Source organism: Chiloscyllium plagiosum, unplaced genomic scaffold (genome assembly GCF_004010195.1).
Source record: "Chiloscyllium plagiosum isolate BGI_BamShark_2017 unplaced genomic scaffold, ASM401019v2 scaf_5234, whole genome shotgun sequence".
NCBI classification, from domain to species: Eukaryota; Metazoa; Chordata; class Chondrichthyes; order Orectolobiformes; family Hemiscylliidae; genus Chiloscyllium; species Chiloscyllium plagiosum.
In genome coordinates, this window is record NW_025212720.1 from 8,347 (window position 1) to 27,903 (window position 19,557).

Below are 19,557 nucleotides of genomic sequence, written 5' to 3' on the forward strand. Positions count from 1 at the left end.
TCCTCCAGCCCCCACCCCTCCATCCGACTCCCCCACTTCCTCTTCACCGTCCCGCACCAGTCACTGTGTGTCGGTGTTGGACCTCAGCCAAGCATTCCTACCTAGCCCAGGTGTTTTCTTTGCTTTGGTGGAGGGAGGGAGGGGGTGAATGAGGTGGGGGGTCAGCATGTCGATTGAACCAGGGTGGTGTGAGAGGGTTGCTTTGTCCCTGGATGGAGTTGAACTTCTCGAGTGTTGTTGGAGCTGCCCCCGTCCAGGGCAAGTGGGGAGTATTCCCTCACCCTCCTGACTCGTGCCTTGTCGATGGTGGGACAGGCTTTGGGGGGGGGGGAGGATCAGGAGGGGAGTTACTCGCTGCAGGATTCCCAGCCTCTGACCTGCTCCTGTAACTGCACTATTGAAATGGCTGGGTCTGGTTATATTTCTGATTAATGCCAGGATGTTGATAGTGGGGGAGGGGGATTCAGTGATGGCGACGCCATTGAACGTAAAGGGGGCGATGGTTAGATTCTCTCTTGTTGGAGACGGTAACCCCCAGGATGTTGATAGTGGGGGAGAGGGATTCAGTGATGGTAACGCCATTGAACATCAAGGGGGCAATGGTTAGATTCTCTCTTGTTGGGGACGGTAACCCCCAGGATGTTGATGGTGGGGGAGAGGGATTCAGTGATGGTAACGCCATTGAACATCAAGGGGGCAATGGTTAGATTCTCTCTTGTTGGGAACGGTAACCCCCAGGATGTTGATAGTTGGGGGGGAGGGGGATTCAGTGATGGTAATGTCAGGAAAACAGGACTGAGTCAGACAGTCAGTCAGTCACGATCCTACTGAGTGGTGCAGCAGCTTTGAGGGGCTGAGTGGCCTACCCGCTCCCATTTCCGAGCCCCGAATGTCAGCATCTCAGTGCTTGGCTCCAGTCAGCCCAGCCCGAGTGCTAGCGTACCACTTACCAATAACACCGAAGATGTCTCGGATATTGGGGACGAAGATGACCAGTAGGTTGACACAGATGAGGAGCACAACGGCTATGCCAGTGTGCCGGACCCAATGGAAGGCCTTCCTGGGGAACAGCAGCTGCTGAAGGGCACGCCGGATCTGCAGGGAGGGGGAGGGAGACGTGAGATGGGCCAAGGGGGGGGGAGGGGGGGGGTCGAAGGGTGAGAAACCCGAGGAGGTCATACTCCTGTGATAGGGCAAATTTCATAATGAACTAGTTAACAGGTGACCTGGTGGGATATCTCACCAGGGATGGGAAGTGGGCAATATGTTAGTTGCCACCTAATATGTTTGCCCTCACAGTTTGAAACAAAGCTGGAAAATCGTTGCCCATGTCCCCATGTTTGGATTCCTAGCCCAGTCACATTACCACTAAGCTACCATCCTCTCACTAACTGAGAAGACACATTGTGATATTGCACAAAATGAAGGGAACATTTTAAAATGTAAATTTCCCAGTATTTATGCTTTAACATTGCTGGGACTGAAGGATTTCATTACATGCTTTCGAAGGCCACCCACACATTTAGAATAGAATTGTGTTTTCACTCTATTTGAGGGAAGCATCATGGGAACTTACTTTGGTACTTCAGTAAGGTAATTCCCGATACAATGCCAAATAGGGTTCTTTCCAAGTAGGCTGGTTTCACTTTGTAATTGGTTGTTATAGAGGATTCGTACCTTAATATTACACTGATTTAGTCTCAACTGGAGTGCCTTGCCCAATTCTGGACATTGCGCTTTAGGAAGGATGAGCAGCTTTTAGAAACGGTGCAGGAAAGAAAGATTTTCAGGATGAGGGACTTAGTCAGATGAATAGATTGGAGAAGATGGGTGCATTGGTGGCTCAGTGGTTAGCACTGCTGCCTCACAGCACCAGGGACCTGGGTTTGATTCCACCATTGAGTGACTGTCGGTGTGGAGTTTACACATTTCCCTAGGATAGGATGGGATGATCTGTGGACTCAATGTGCTGAATGGCCTGGAATAACACTGTTGGGATTCTATGAATTTAAGATAAAGTTTAGGGGAGATTTGATGAAGCTGTTCAAAACCATGAACTTTCTAAACAGAATAGATGGAGAAAAATACTGTTCCCATTGGCAAAAGGGTTGAGAGCCAGAATACATATTTTTTTAAAGATGAGTAAAAGAACATGAAAATATAATATTTTTATATAGCCAGTGATTAGGATCTGGAATGCATTCCTTGCACGTGTGAGGCTGCAGATACAGTTGGGGCTTTCGTAAGCAAAATGGGTAATCATTTGAAGAAGAAAGATTTTCACCACTCAGGGGGAAGGAATGGAATTAACTGGATTGCACTTGTAGAGACACAGCAGGAAAACAATGAGCTCAATAGTCTCTATTTTTGCTGTAACCATTCCAAGACTCTACAATTCTACTTTTAAATTTAAATATTTATCAATTCCCTAAGCAAAAAGCATATCTCCAAATTTTTACTCACAGTTTTGCTCTTGATTCATGATCATGTTGCATTTTTCTGAACCTCATCAACTTGCTCATCACTTGCAAGTTGTCCCAATTCAGTTCCTTTGACTAAATCTACACTTTTTGTTTAACAGAGTAACTTGACAATTCCAAATAATATCCCTTATTTAAAAGCATACTACAGCTCACATTGGTTCAAGTAGAAACCCATTAAACATTTCAAGTAGTTTTTTCACATAACAAAATAGTTGAATATTCCATTCTAACACAATGCCTCAAAATCTTAAATAGATGTGGATTATTATGCTGACACTAAATTATTATGCAATACACAATATAATATGCATACCTGGAGGATTATTGGTGGTTTATTTGGGATCTCAATTATACAGTCAACCTGTGTACAATTCCCACAACATTGTCCTTTCACTTCCTTATACTTAAAACCCTGCGAGGAAGCAATAGACTGATGAGCATTGTTCAAGTAAAGAAGAATTATTACTGATTTATGAATTGCATACTTACCGGTGGACAATGAGAATCACACTTGATGGGAGTACACTTGATAGCTTTGTGCTGTGTTGATGGATCAGTTTCATTAGTACATTTACAGTTCTCACAAGGGTCCTGAGGAACAACCATTCCTGGCTGGAAAAGAAGATGTAGCTTTCAATAAAATGGTTTGTAAAATTTTGTGGATCTTTTTATCCATCAGAATGGTGGATTCCAGTAGATAAAATTAATTAAAACTATGGATGCTTAGTTCCACCTGGTGCTTTATGGTCTGCATGAAATCCATTTGTGCATTATTTTAGCACAGATATAAATATTAAATACACAAATTTATTTTAACTGGATTGTAGTTTTAATGCTACATTAATATTTTAGCAAATAAAGAAGCACCTTGTTTCATTTTCATGACTTAAAATGTTCACTTTATTTTGTGCTGTTTTGACTTTGTGAGTTTGTCGAGAATTAGAAGTTAAAACTATGGAAACTATAAACTGAACGTGTGAGAAACACCAACAAATCATATCTCAAAATGTCTGAATGTTCTTTACCTTGTACTCAGTGTCATTGAATACACACACTGGCTTAGACTCTGAAAAATGAAATGTTATTCCATTAATTTAAGAATAGTTTACAATTAAGATGACAAGTTTAAGCGCAATTGTTATGGTGACGCCAGTAAAATGTTATTTAATTCACATTAAACAGAGTTGCGACTACTTACCACATTTGTAACTTGGACAACACTTGTCTTCATGAATATGGTATACTGGTTCATATCCAAGTTTGCAATCAAATTTCAAAGTGGGACAGTGGGTCACATTGCATTCTAAAAGAACAAAAAATTGACACTGCTTAAGAAACTTGAAGTTATTATTTCATTTCAGTACCTAATTTGAAGTGATATCAATGAGAGAAGTTTATTCAAGATAAAAAAAACAAATCTATTCAAGTAATTCACCAGTGGTATCTGAAGAGACCAGAAATACTCAAACAGTGAGTTTTGACTTTGTCAGCTCCTTTTTATTTCTTAATAGAAGAATGAACATATCTCAGCATAGGTAACAACAGGAAAACCAATGGAAAAAATATGACATTTTTTGGGTTAAGTGGGAACTGCATCGTGTTTCTTGGGGGTTTCTTGCCACAAGGCCTAGCGAGATTTCACTTATCAAACTGCCTCATTAATTACCTGCCTTGCCACATGCCATTGCTCTCATATGATCCAAGTCCCATCTTACTTCACGGTGTCCCCAGAACAAGCTGCCATTCAGCAAATTGCTGTGCACTGGGACAAGCATTGGAGATATGTTGTTGCCCCTCACTGTCAATATAATGGCACACCAGCCACAAAGTCATGCATTTACAGTATATAGCCACCACGGCTGACACTTCCTCACACAAACAATCTGATTCTCTCATCCTATTTGTTGTTTGACCAACAGACCACACAGTTTACCTGTCCTTAGCTATGTCCCACCTGAACACTTTCTAAGTCACAGTTTCTCATCCCCAGTGCCTTGCTGGACATCAGGCGCTTGTCATTGTCAGCAGGTAGGCGATGGCCAAATAGTATTATTGCTGGACTGTTAATCCAGAAACTCAGATAAATGTTCTGGGGACCCAGGTTCGAAACCTGCCACAGCAGATGGTGGAATTTGAATTCAATTTTTAAAAATCTGGAACTAAGAATCTACTGATCACCATGAAACCATTGTTGATTATTGGAGGGAGTCGCCCTGGGAGTCCTCAACATTGACTCCAGATCCCGTCAAATCTCATGCCTTCAGGTTAAACATGAGCAAGGAAACCTCCTGCTGACTACCACATAGCATCCTCCCTCAGCTGATGAATTGGTACTTCTCCATGTTGAACAAAACTTAGAGGATGCACTGAGGGTAGCAAGGGCACAAATGTACTATGGGTGAGGGATTTCAATGTCTATCACCAAGAGTGGCTCGGCAGCAGGTTCTACTGATCGAGCTGCTTGGGTCCTAAAGAACCTAGATGCTAGACTGGGTCTGCGGCAGGTGGTGAGGGGACCAACAAGAGGGAAAACATACTTGATCTCATCCTTACCATCCTGCCAACTGCAGATGTATCTGTCCATGACATTAACATAAGAATGACCACCGCACAATCCTTGTTGAGACAAAGTCCCACCTTCACTTTGAGAATAATGCCCACTGTGGCATTGTCTTCGTACTAAATAGGAAAGATTTTGAACAGATCTAGCAACTCAACACTGAGCATCCATGAGGCCCTGTGATCAACAGCAGCAGAATTGTACTCCAGCACAATCTGTAACCTGATGGTCCGGCATATCCCGCACTCAACCATTCTCCTCAAGCCAGGGGATCAACTCTGATTCAATGGAAACTGCAGGACAGCACCAGGCATACCTGAAGATGAGGTGTTAATCTTGTGAAGCCACCAAACATGACTACTTGCACACCAAACACCATAAGCAGCAAGTGATAGACAAGCTAAGCGATCACACAACCAACGGATCAGATCTAAGCTCTGCTTCCCTCCCACATCTAGTCATGAATGGTGGTGGATAAGTAAACAACTGACTAGAGGAGAAGGTTCCACAAACTTCCCCATTCTCAATTATGGAAGAGCCCAGCACATCAGTATAAAAGATAAGGCTGAAGATTTCACAGCAATCTTCAGCCAGTAGTGCCGAATGGATGATGCTTCGGTTCACTCCACGTTATCAAGGAGCCCTTGCAAAATGGGCATCAGAGGGCAAACACTCTGGTGGTTAGAGTCATCCTTGACAAATGGGAAGATGATTGTGGTTGTTGGAGGTCAGTCATCTCAGCTCCAGGACATCTCTGCAGGAGTTAGTCAGGGTAGTATCCTTGGCCCAATCAGCTTAAGCTGCTTCATCAATGACCTTATCATAAGGTCAAAGGTGGGATGTTTGCCAATGATTGTACAATGTTCAGCACCATTCTCAACTCCTCAAATACCGAAGCAGTCCACGTTCAAATGCAACAAGATCTGGATAATACCCAGGCTTGGGCTGATAATTAGCAAGCACCATTCGTGCCACACAAATGCCAACTATGACCATCACGAATAAGAGACAATCTAACCACTGTCCCCTTGGCATTCAACGGTGTTACCATCACTGAATCCTCCACTAACAACATCCTGGGGGTTATCATTTACCAGAATCTCAACACATAAACGCAGTGGCAACAAGAGCAGGTCAGAAGCTAGGAATAATGCGGCAAGTAACTCACCTCCTGATTCCTCAAAGCCTGTCAACCATCTACAAGGCACAAGTCAGGAGGGTGATGAAATACTCCCCAGTTGCCTGGATGGGTGCAGCTCCAACAACCCTCAAGAAGCTTGACACCATCCAGGACAAAACAGCTTACTTGATTGGCACCACATCCACAAGCATCCAAACCCTCCATTACCGGCGCTCAGTAGCAGCAGTGTGTACTATCTACAAGATGCACTGCAGAAATTAATCAAAGATCCTTACACAGCACCTACCAAACCCACGACCACTTTGATCTAGAAGGAAAGGACAGCAGGAACACCAGCACCTTCAAGTTCCTCTCCAAGCCACTCACCATCCTGACTTAGAAACATATTGCCATTCCTTGAGTGATGCTGGGCTTAAACCTGGAATGCCCGTCCTAATGGCATGGTGGGTTGACCTGAAGCAGGTGGTATGCAGCAATTCAAGAAGGCAACTCACCACCACTTTCTCAATGGCAACTAGGGACGGGCAATAAAATGCTGGCCAGCTAGCGATGGCCACATCCTACAAATGAATTAAGAAAACAAAGGTCTGGCAGTGTCTGAGTCCAGTTCTGAAGAAGGGGTCACCAGACTCAAAAGGAAAATGGATAAGAATCTGAGGAAGAAAGAATTTCAAGACGAAGGGAAAGAATGAAGGGGTGGAACTAGCTGAATTGCTGTTGTGGAGAGTCAGCAGGGAACCAATGAGCTCAATGTCCTTTTTTTTGCTATAATCATTATAAGACTCTACAATTAAACCTTTAAATTCAAATATCTATCAATTCCCTCAGCAATAAGTATATCTCCACATTTTCACTCATATTTTTGCACTTGATTCATGATCACGTTGCATTCTTCTGAACCTCATTAATTCACTGATCACTTGATGCAAATGGGCAAAGTTTTTCTTGTTTCCAATTCAGTTATTTTGATTAACTCAACACAGTTATTTTGTTAAACAGAGCACCTTGACAATTCTGCTTTCTGCTTAACTATGTTTTCTCTCCACAGATGCTGCAAAACCTGCTGAGTTTCGCCAGAAAATTCTGTTTTTGTTTTCAGATTTCTAGCATCCCCAGTTCCTTGATTTGTTTTACTAATCTACTCGAGCCACATGTTAATCAGGTCCTGTCTGACTTGTAGCACCTGACAGAATCTAGCTCTATCACTCACAAGGATAGCTTCCTCCTCCACAATGACCTCATCGCCCTCGTCAGACGACTGCCCGCCTTCCCCCAGTTCCTCAGCATCTATCACATCATCTCATTGTCTGCTGCAGAATATAGCTCTCCAAGATAATACAGTACACTCTGTCTGGACTATACTGGCGGCCTCCCCTACACTGCTCCTAGCAACAGAACCACATCTTCACCATAGCCCTGATCAAAGCAGAAACGGCAATATATCTGAGCTCTGGCTCAGTCAAGTATTGTGTAATGAGTCATAGTTGCTGTGGCTAGTTCTTGTTCCCCAGGAACCAGCCTTGAAGGTACCTGGACTCTTAAATGCACAAATACATGAGAGTGCAGCAGGATGTCAGAGTTATGGCAGCTGCCCAGGATAGCAGACACAAAAAGAAATCATATATCGCCTGATCATTAATGGAATGGAGCCTCTTCCAGTTGATGAATTCTGCAGAGTTATGGTACTGTCTTCTCAGTGCCACTGTTCATTGGCTTTAAAAATCATGTGGAGAAAGTGAGGTCTGCAGATGCTGGAGATCAGAGATGGAAATATGTTGCTGGAAAAGCGCAGCAGGTCAGGCAGCATCTAGGGAACAGGCTTTAAAAATCATGTGGAGAAAGTGAGGTCTGCAGATGCTGGAGATCAGAGATGGAAATATGTTGCTGGAAAAGCGCAGCAGGTCAGGCAGCATCTAGGGAACAGGCTTTAAAAATCATGTGGAGAAAGTGAGGTCTGCAGATGCTGGAGATCAGAGATGGAAATATGTTGCTGGAAAAGCGCAGCAGGTCAGGCAGCATCTAGGGAACAGGCTTTAAAAATCATGTGGAGAAAGTGAGGTCTGCAGATGCTGGAGATCAGAGATGGAAATATGTTGCTGGAAAAGCGCAGCAGGTCAGGCAGCATCTAGGGAACAGGAGAATCGACGTTTCGGGCATTAGCCCTTCTTCCTGAAGAAGGGCTAATGCCCGAAACGTCGATTCTCCTGTTCCCTAGATGCTGCCTGACCTGCTGCGCTTTTCCAGCAACATATTTCCATCTCTGATCTCCAGCATCTGCAGACCTCACTTTCTCCACATGATTTTTAAAGCCAATGAACAGTGGCACTGAGAAGACAGTACCATAACTCTGCAGAATTCATCAACTGGAAGAGGCTCCATTCCATTAATGATCAGGCGATATATGATTTCTTTTTGTGTCTGCTATCCTGGGCAGCTGCCATAACTCTGACATCCTGCTGCACTCTCATGTATTTGTGCATTTAAGAGTCCAGGTACCTTCAAGGCTGGTTCCTGGGGAACAAGAACTAGCCACAGCAACTATGACTCATTACACAATACTTGACTGAGCCAGAGCTCAGATATATTGCCGTTTCTGCTTTGATCAGGGCTATGGTGAAGATGTGGTTCTGTTGCTAGGAGCAGTGTAGGGGAGGCCGCCAGTATAGTCCAGACAGAGTGTACTGTATTATCTTGGAGAGCTATATTCTGCAGCAGACAATGAGATGATGTGATAGATGCTGAGGAACTGGGGGAAGGCGGGCAGTCGTCTGACGAGGGCGATGAGGTCATTGTGGAGGAGGAAGCTATCCTTGTGAGTGATAGAGCTAGATTCTGTCAGGTGCTACAAGTCAGACAGGACCTGATTAACATGTGGCTCGAGTAGATTAGTAAAACAAATCAAGGAACTGGGGATGCTAGAAATCTGAAAACAAAAACAGAATTTTCTGGCGAAACTCAGCAGGTTTTGCAGCATCTGTGGAGAGAAAACATAGTTAAGCAGAAAGCAGAATTGTCAAGGTGCTCTGTTTAACAAAATAACTGTGTTGAGTTAATCAAAATAACTGAATTGGAAACAAGAAAAACTTTGCCCATTTGCATCAAGTGATCAGTGAATTAATGAGGTTCAGAAGAATGCAACGTGATCATGAATCAAGTGCAAAAATATGAGTGAAAATGTGGAGATATACTTATTGCTGAGGGAATTGATAGATATTTGAATTTAAAGGTTTAATTGTAGAGTCTTATAATGATTATAGCAAAAAAAAGGACATTGAGCTCATTGGTTCCCTGCTGACTCTCCACAACAGCAATTCAGCTAGTTCCACCCCTTCATTCTTTCCCTTCGTCTTGAAATTCTTTCTTCCTCAGATTCTTATCCATTTTCCTTTTGAGTCTGGTGACCCCTTCTTCAGAACTGGACTCAGACACTGCCAGACCTTTGTTTTCTTAATTCATTTGTAGGATGTGGCCATCGCTAGCTGGCCAGCATTTTATTGCCCGTCCCTAGTTGCCATTGAGAAAGTGGTGGTGAGTTGCCTTCTTGAATTGCTGCATACCACCTGCTTCAGGTCAACCCACCATGCCATTAGGACGGGCATTCCAGGTTTAAGCCCAGCATCACTCAAGGAATGGCAATATGTTTCTAAGTCAGGATGGTGAGTGGCTTGGAGAGGAACTTGAAGGTGCTGGTGTTCCTGCTGTCCTTTCCTTCTAGATCAAAGTGGTCGTGGGTTTGGTAGGTGCTGTGTAAGGATCTTTGATTAATTTCTGCAGTGCATCTTGTAGATAGTACACACTGCTGCTACTGAGCGCCGGTAATGGAGGGTTTGGATGCTTGTGGATGTGGTGCCAATCAAGTAAGCTGTTTTGTCCTGGATGGTGTCAAGCTTCTTGAGGGTTGTTGGAGCTGCACCCATCCAGGCAACTGGGGAGTATTTCATCACCCTCCTGACTTGTGCCTTGTAGATGGTTGACAGGCTTTGAGGAATCAGGAGGTGAGTTACTTGCCGCATTATTCCTAGCTTCTGACCTGCTCTTGTTGCCACTGCGTTTATGTGTTGAGATTCTGGTAAATGATAACCCCCAGGATGTTGTTAGTGGAGGATTCAGTGATGGTAACACCGTTGAATGCCAAGGGGACAGTGGTTAGATTGTCTCTTATTCGTGATGGTCATAGTTGGCATTTGTGTGGCACGAATGGTGCTTGCTAATTATCAGCCCAAGCCTGGGTATTATCCAGATCTTGTTGCATTTGAACGTGGACTGCTTCGGTATTTGAGGAGTTGAGAATGGTGCTGAACATTGTACAATCATTGGCAAACATCCCACCTTTGACCTTATGATAAGGTCATTGATGAAGCAGCTTAAGCTGATTGGGCCAAGGATACTACCCTGACTAACTCCTGCAGAGATGTCCTGGAGCTGAGATGACTGACCTCCAACAACCACAATCATCTTCCCATTTGTCAAGGATGACTCTAACCACCAGAGTGTTTGCCCTCTGATGCCCATTTTGCAAGGGCTCCTTGATAACGTGGAGTGAACCGAAGCATCATCCATTCGGCACTACTGGCTGAAGATTGCTGTGAAATCTTCAGCCTTATCTTTTATACTGATGTGCTGGGCTCTTCCATAATTGAGAATGGGGAAGTTTGTGGAACCTTCTCCTCTAGTCAGTTGTTTAATTATCCACCACCATTCATGACTAGATGTGGGAGGGAAGCAGAGCTTAGATCTGATCCGTTGGTTGTGTGATCGCTTAGCTTGTCTATCACTTGCTGCTTATGGTGTTTGGTGTGCAAGTAGTCATGTTTGGTGGCTTCACAAGATTAACACCTCATCTTCAGGTATGCCTGGTGCTGTCCTGCAGTTTCCATTGAATCAGAGTTGATCCCCTGGCTTGAGGAGAATGGTTGAGTGCGGGATATGCCGGACCACCAGGTTACAGATTGTGCTGAAGTACAATTCTGCTGCTGTTGATCACAGGGCCTCATAGATGCTCAGTGTTGAGTTGCTAGATCTGTTCAAAATCTTTCCTATTTAGTACGAAGACAATGCCACAGTGGGCATTATTCTCAAAGTGAAGGTGGGACTTTGTCTCAACAAGGATTGTGCGGTGGTCATTCTTATGTTAATGTCATGGACAGATACATCTGCAGTTGGCAGGATGGTAAGGATGAGATCAAGTATGTTTTCCCTCTTGTTGGTCCCCTCACCACCTGCCGCAGACCCAGTCTAGCATCTAGGTTCTTTAGGACCCAAGCAGCTCGATCAGTAGAACCTGCTGCCGAGCCACTCTTGGTGATAGACATTGAAATCCCTCACCCATAGTACATTTGTGCCCTTGCTACCCTCAGTGCATCCTCTAAGTTTTGTTCAACATGGAGAAGTACCAATTCATCAGCTGAGGGAGGATGCTATGTGGTAGTCAGCAGGAGGTTTCCTTGCTCATGTTTAACCTGAAGGCATGAGATTTGACGGGATCTGGAGTCAATGTTGAGGACTCCCAGGGCGACTCCCTCCAATAATCAACAATGGTTTCATGGTGATCAGTAGATTCTTAGTTCCAGATTTTTAAAAATTGAATTCAAATTCCACCATCTGCTGTGGCAGGTTTCGAACCTGGGTCCCCAGAACATTTATCTGAGTTTCTGGATTAACAGTCCAGCAATAATACTATTTGGCCATCGCCTACCTGCTGACAATGACAAGCGCCTGATGTCCAGCAAGGCACTGGGGATGAGAAACTGTGACTTAGAAAGTGTTCAGGTGGGACATAGCTAAGGACAGGTAAACTGTGTGGTCTGTTGGTCAAACAACAAATAGGATGAGAGAATCAGATTGTTTGTGTGAGGAAGTGTCAGCCGTGGTGGCTATATACTGTAAATGCATGACTTTGTGGCTGGTGTGCCATTATATTGACAGTGAGGGGCAACAACATATCTCCAATGCTTGTCCCAGTGCACAGCAATTTGCTGAATGGCAGCTTGTTCTGGGGACACCGTGAAGTAAGATGGGACTTGGATCATATGAGAGCAATGGCATGTGGCAAGGCAGGTAATTAATGAGGCAGTTTGATAAGTGAAATCTCGCTAGGCCTTGTGGCAAGAAACCCCCAAGAAACACGATGCAGTTCCCACTTAACCCAAAAAATGTCATATTTTTTCCATTGGTTTTCCTGTTGTTACCTATGCTGAGATATGTTCATTCTTCTATTAAGAAATAAAAAGGAGCTGACAAAGTCAAAACTCACTGTTTGAGTATTTCTGGTCTCTTCAGATACCACTGGTGAATTACTTGAATAGATTTGTTTTTTTTATCTTGAATAAACTTCTCTCATTGATATCACTTCAAATTAGGTACTGAAATGAAATAATAACTTCAAGTTTCTTAAGCAGTGTCAATTTTTTGTTCTTTTAGAATGCAATGTGACCCACTGTCCCACTTTGAAATTTGATTGCAAACTTGGATATGAACCAGTATACCATATTCATGAAGACAAGTGTTGTCCAAGTTACAAATGTGGTAAGTAGTCGCAACTCTGTTTAATGTGAATTAAATAACATTTTACTGGCGTCACCATAACAATTGCGCTTAAACTTGTCATCTTAATTGTAAACTATTCTTAAATTAATGGAATAACATTTCATTTTTCAGAGTCTAAGCCAGTGTGTGTATTCAATGACACTGAGTACAAGGTAAAGAACATTCAGACATTTTGAGATATGATTTGTTGGTGTTTCTCACACGTTCAGTTTATAGTTTCCATAGTTTTAACTTCTAATTCTCGACAAACTCACAAAGTCAAAACAGCACAAAATAAAGTGAACATTTTAAGTCATGAAAATGAAACAAGGTGCTTCTTTATTTGCTAAAATATTAATGTAGCATTAAAACTACAATCCAGTTAAAATAAATTTGTGTATTTAATATTTATATCTGTGCTAAAATAATGCACAAATGGATTTCATGCAGACCATAAAGCACCAGGTGGAACTAAGCATCCATAGTTTTAATTAATTTTATCTACTGGAATCCACCATTCTGATGGATAAAAAGATCCACAAAATTTTACAAACCATTTTATTGAAAGCTACATCTTCTTTTCCAGCCAGGAATGGTTGTTCCTCAGGACCCTTGTGAGAACTGTAAATGTACTAATGAAACTGATCCATCAACACAGCACAAAGCTATCAAGTGTACTCCCATCAAGTGTGATTCTCATTGTCCACCGGTAAGTATGCAATTCATAAATCAGTAATAATTCTTCTTTACTTGAACAATGCTCATCAGTCTATTGCTTCCTCGCAGGGTTTTAAGTATAAGGAAGTGAAAGGACAATGTTGTGGGAATTGTACACAGGTTGACTGTATAATTGAGATCCCAAATAAACCACCAATAATCCTCCAGGTATGCATATTATATTGTGTATTGCATAATAATTTAGTGTCAGCATAATAATCCACATCTATTTAAGATTTTGAGGCATTGTGTTAGAATGGAATATTCAACTATTTTGTTATGTGAAAAAACTACTTGAAATGTTTAATGGGTTTCTACTTGAACCAATGTGAGCTGTAGTATGCTTTTAAATAAGGGATATTATTTGGAATTGTCAAGTTACTCTGTTAAACAAAAAGTGTAGATTTAGTCAAAGGAACTGAATTGGGACAACTTGCAAGTGATGAGCAAGTTGATGAGGTTCAGAAAAATGCAACATGATCATGAATCAAGAGCAAAACTGTGAGTAAAAATTTGGAGATATGCTTTTTGCTTAGGGAATTGATAAATATTTAAATTTAAAAGTAGAATTGTAGAGTCTTGGAATGGTTACAGCAAAAATAGAGACTATTGAGCTCATTGTTTTCCTGCTGTGTCTCTACAAGTGCAATCCAGTTAATTCCATTCCTTCCCCCTGAGTGGTGAAAATCTTTCTTCTTCAAATGATTACCCATTTTGCTTACGAAAGCCCCAACTGTATCTGCAGCCTCACACGTGCAAGGAATGCATTCCAGATCCTAATCACTGGCTATATAAAAATATTATATTTTCATGTTCTTTTACTCATCTTTAAAAAAATATGTATTCTGGCTCTCAACCCTTTTGCCAATGGGAACAGTATTTTTCTCCATCTATTCTGTTTAGAAAGTTCATGGTTTTGAACAGCTTCATCAAATCTCCCCTAAACTTTATCTTAAATTCATAGAATCCCAACAGTGTTATTCCAGGCCATTCAGCACATTGAGTCCACAGATCATCCCATCCTATCCTAGGGAAATGTGTAAACTCCACACCGACAGTCACTCAATGGTGGAATCAAACCCAGGTCCCTGGTGCTGTGAGGCAGCAGTGCTAACCACTGAGCCACCAATGCACCCATCTTCTCCAATCTATTCATCTGACTAAGTCCCTCATCCTGAAAATCTTTCTTTCCTGCACCGTTTCTAAAAGCTGCTCATCCTTCCTAAAGTGCAATGTCCAGAATTGGGCAAGGCACTCCAGTTGAGACTAAATCAGTGTAATATTAAGGTACGAATCCTCTATAACAACCAATTACAAAGTGAAACCAGCCTACTTGGAAAGAACCCTATTTGGCATTGTATCGGGAATTACCTTACTGAAGTACCAAAGTAAGTTCCCATGATGCTTCCCTCAAATAGAGTGAAAACACAATTCTATTCTAAATGTGTGGGTGGCCTTCGAAAGCATGTAATGAAATCCTTCAGTCCCAGCAATGTTAAAGCATAAATACTGGGAAATTTACATTTTAAAATGTTCCCTTCATTTTGTGCAATATCACAATGTGTCTTCTCAGTTAGTGAGAGGATGGTAGCTTAGTGGTAATGTGACTGGGCTAGGAATCCAAACATGGGGACATGGGCAACGATTTTCCAGCTTTGTTTCAAACTGTGAGGGCAAACATATTAGGTGGCAACTAACATATTGCCCACTTCCCATCCCTGGTGAGATATCCCACCAGGTCACCTGTTAACTAGTTCATTATGAAATTTGCCCTATCACAGGAAATGTGAAATCTGTAGTGTTGACAGAATAGGTACCTAGGAAGGTGAATCTGATATTGAGAGTCTCAGCGGTACATTCATGTTTAGGGGGGAAGCCACTGACAGAGCTCACTGTTGTTTCAATCATGAAACACATAGAAAATGTGCAGTGTTGAGGAGAATGGCCACAAAGAGACTTGTGATAGCTAGGTTTAGTGGGGCAACATGTGAGGGAGGGGTTATATCTGCATCCAGTCTTTGGGCATTCACATAGAAATAACATTGTCCTACAACATCTTGACAGCACAGACATGCAGTGTCTCTACTCCCTAACCATGCTGCACCATTGACCATGTTGTTTGCACCTCCCTGTCACTGTCACTACAGGGAACTCCCTCAGGTATACACTTCTGTGCACCAGCCAGCCAAACAGTAGGCAACGGCAGAGTGAGCAGATGCCATGCACATGCATTGCTAATGTGACTCCCACTTGATGCATTTGATGTTCCTTCTACAACCACAGCCTTGTCAGTGGATAAGAAATGATGTAGTGGTGCCTGTTGGCTCTGGTTGTTTGGTCAAGCAACTCCTGGGCATTTGTGTCTGAACAGGCCAGACATGCCAAGGGTTTTTTTGTCAAAGGCAAGTTGACCCTCCAGTTGGAACTTTCAAGGGTCGGAGCAGGGCAGGCAGGGTGGCAATCAAGGCTGGGCTACCTCTGCAGTGTCCTGCATAGAAACTGTAGCATGACCTATGTGTGATTCCTCCTCTGGCTGGAAGCCTCATGGTATCAACCAGTCTTCTTGTGAGGAGGGGGAGCCTGGACAAGGCTTAAGGCTCCCCCGTTTTGCCCTGTCTTTTACCTTGAGAACAAATGCCTGGGGCAGCAGGCATTGTCAACTCTCCAGCAGCCTCTGATGGTACTGGGCCTGCCTCTCTACAGCAGCAGACAACTTGTCCATGGAGGCAGACTGACGATTGCAGGCTTGGCCAAACTGCTGTAGTGTCTGAGCACTGACAGGCTCCACAGCCGTCAGCTAGCTACATTTCAGGGATAGCAGCAGCTTTCTATGTCGTTACTTGGCATTGAAAACTTTTCTTTTCCTTTAATTGCACAGCCTGGAGCTGCAACATCAGATTCAAAGAACAATTGCACGAAATATGAGTGTGAGAAAGTAGGATCTCACCTTGTTTCAAACATCTATCATCAAAGATGCTCCCACCTGGATCCTGATAACTGTGAACCTGTGCGTACAAAATTTTTACCTAATCATTTTACAAATTTTTTAAAATCTGTTCTGTAAATTGAATAACCAGAAGTTTTGTAAGATTTGAGTTTTCAAACAACAATTTTTATTGGTTGATTCTCTTCCACAGGGAACAATACATATGGACTCAGATGGCTGTTGTAAAACATGTAAGTAGCACATTTAAACAGTTACAAAATCTCCCTTTCCCTCTAAATTAAGATGCAGTCAAACTGATGCAATCCTGGTAAAAGTGAATTTAATTCAATGTTAGCCTTAGCTTTGTGCTAAAAATTCCCACCACTCATTCAGAGTCTTATTTGTTATGAATGAATCATTTCAGGCCTTGCATAACTATTTAATGCTGACTCTGCAATGATGTTACAAGGGAGTATCTCATTGTCAGAAGTATCATATATTAGTAATGTCAAAGACACTGTAGTGTTATTTGAAGAAGGGCAGAGTTTTCCTCATTGTCTGACTCTCATTTATCCCTCAACCAACATTGCAAAAACTGATCCTTGTTTTGATTCCTATTTGTGGGCCTTTGTTGAGCACAAGTTGGGTGTGACATTTGTTTTGAACACAATAATGAATACACTTTCAAATTAGTTGACTGGCTATAAAACAATTTGGGAGACCTGAAGATGTAATTTTTATATGATTAGCCATTATGAAGTAAACATTATAACCCACTTAAATCCAAACTTCATAAGTACTTTTTTTTTTATCTTTCAATGACCTGCAGTTATCAGGTATGAAATATAGGACAGTATGATATTTATAGGCAGATCTCCTTTAGAAGAGATTTTCTTTTTAACTAAATTATAGTTAACCCAGTGGAGACACATTTCAGTACATCACAATAACACAGCGGTCTGTTCCTAAATTAAGAATAACTTTAAGAACAGACAGGTTATTATTAGTGAAACAATAACTATGGAAGTACAGGAGTCCCCAATTTACAAATGTCTGACCAACAAGCATGATCTCATGGTTAATGTGCCATTGGGAATTATAATATGATGGAATTTTACATTCACTGTGAGGGACTGTTGGCTTGTCTCATTTCACAATATCAGATCTATAATGGCTTGCTGTCTGGCAAATGCCAGAACATGCTTTTTTCAAATTCATTCATAGGTCTGGATGTCACTTGTTAGACTACCATTTATTGCCCATCTCTAATTGTTCTTGAGAAAGTGGTGGTAAGCAGCCTTCTTGAATGACTACAGTCCACAGATTAATTTACTTAAGTTTTTTGAGGAAGTAACAAACAGAGTGAATAAATGGTGACCGGAGACTGTGATGAACTTGGATTTCTAGAAGACATTTGACAAAGTGTTATTTCATGGGTTATTACATAGAAAATAAGCCCTCATGATATGAAAGGTAACTGGCTGGCATGGGTTGAAGATTGTTTGTCTAACAGAAAGCAGACAGCAGATATTTATAGATCATTTTTGGGTTGGCAAGAGGTAACAAATGAAAGGCAACAGGATTGTGGATTCTGTAGATTCAAGTTCACCACACTCACTGGTTACTATTTGTCCACCTTGTTTGCTACTTCCTCAAAAAACTCTAATTATTTGCAATATATATTAATAATCTATATTAATAATTTGATTGAAAAGACAGATTATATGGTTGTTAATTTAGCTGATGACACAAAGATCGAACAGAGAATAAGTTGTGAATAGGACATAAGGAGTCTCCAAAGGAATACAGATAGGTTAAGTGAGTTGGAAAAAGATAGCAGGTGGAATATAATGTGGGAAATGAGAACCTATCCATTTTGACTGGAATAGAAATGCAGTTTCTTATTTAAATGAAGAGAGATTGCAGAATTTGAAGGTACGGGGGATCTTGGTGTCATAGTGCATGAATTGCTCAACATTATTATTGAGGAACAATGAATGATTGGGAAGACAAATGGAAGATTCTCATCCATTGAAAAGGAAATGTGTACAGAATTGGTCTTGTTAGTTCAGGAAGGATATAATAGCATCAGAAGCAATGCAGAGAAATTTCATTCAACTGATTCCGAACATTAATAATTTGGCTTCTGAAGAGGGATTAGGCCTATATCCATTGGCATTTAGAATAATGAGAAGTGATCTTATTGAAATATTTATGATCCCAAGGAAGATAAACTGGGTGATTGCTGAAACAAAGTTCTCCCTAACAGGACTGACCAGAACTAGGGGACACAGTTTAAAAACTAAGGGTCCCCCACTTGAAACCAAGATGAGAGTTTTTTTTATGAAGGATCATTAGTCTGTAGAAATCTCAGTGAACAGTCATTTAATATACTTAAGACTGAGTTAGTTAGACTTATGATGAATATGGGAGTCAAGGGATATAAGGGTTAGACCAGAAAATAAAGGCCATAGTTAACGAACAATCTTGACAAATAGTGGAGCAGCTTTGAGGGGGCTATTCTCCTCCTAATTTGTATGCTTGTATCTTGTGTAGAATTTCACAGACGGCTGTGCAGATCAGCCCCTCATGATCTGAATTTGCTGGATAATTTCAGCGAATGTGAATGCATCAAAACCTCCATAGGATCCAAACACACAACACAGATTAAAGTTCAGAATTCACTGCTCTGAAATTCAGAACCTATAAATTGTTATATCATTTCAGATGCAAGATATTAAATTTAAAATGTTGCCCTCATCTCATTGTCTGCTTTAATGTATGAAAAATTATCTGAATTGACTTCACTGAACTTTAATGAGCTTAATAATGTTCACAATTATAGGTATTCCAAAGACATGTACAGTTTCTCAAACCACAACCTATATCAACCATCAAGGATGTCGATCTAAAGAAAAAGTACCAATGACTTACTGTGAAGGGCGGTGTTTGACGTATTCTATGTAAGTATAAGAAACATCTGAGCAGGCTTAAAAACAAGGGACATAAAGTGGGAGCTCTCAATTGAGAGAAACATCAAAGAGCAGCAAAATCCAAAAATAACATCATGGAGAGAGGTGGCAGAAACATAAAATAGTGTCAAACATTCAGAGCAATTTGAAGGACAATACAAAGTCTGAAAGATACACCAGGAAAATAATTGGCTGGGAGAAATTTTCAAGAGGGAGAGAATATCAATTCACAG

General features: G+C 41.6%; 2 protein-coding genes across 2 annotated transcripts in view; one reads left to right on the forward strand and one right to left on the reverse strand.

The window, feature by feature from the left end:
• Positions 1 to 1,179, reverse strand: part of LOC122547450 (sodium-coupled neutral amino acid transporter 5-like) — a 6,385-nt gene extending 5,206 nt beyond the window's left edge. Inside the window, exon 1 of the mRNA XM_043686071.1 lies at positions 951 to 1,179. Coding sequence (XP_043542006.1) covers positions 951 to 1,179 — 229 coding nt within the window. The remainder of the gene's footprint in view (positions 1 to 950) is intronic.
• An 11,043-nt stretch (positions 1,180 to 12,222) lies between these two features.
• LOC122547451 (mucin-5B-like) lies at positions 12,223 to 19,315 on the forward strand (the record flags this gene model as incomplete). The annotated part of the gene is made up of 8 exons (XM_043686074.1): positions 12,223 to 12,241; positions 12,605 to 12,709; positions 12,842 to 12,882; positions 13,296 to 13,418; positions 13,496 to 13,594; positions 16,305 to 16,433; positions 16,564 to 16,603; positions 19,198 to 19,315. Coding segments are annotated over exons 1-8 (674 nt in total), but the record flags the coding sequence as incomplete, so codon positions are not given.
• Between the last annotated feature and the right edge of the window lie 242 nt (positions 19,316 to 19,557).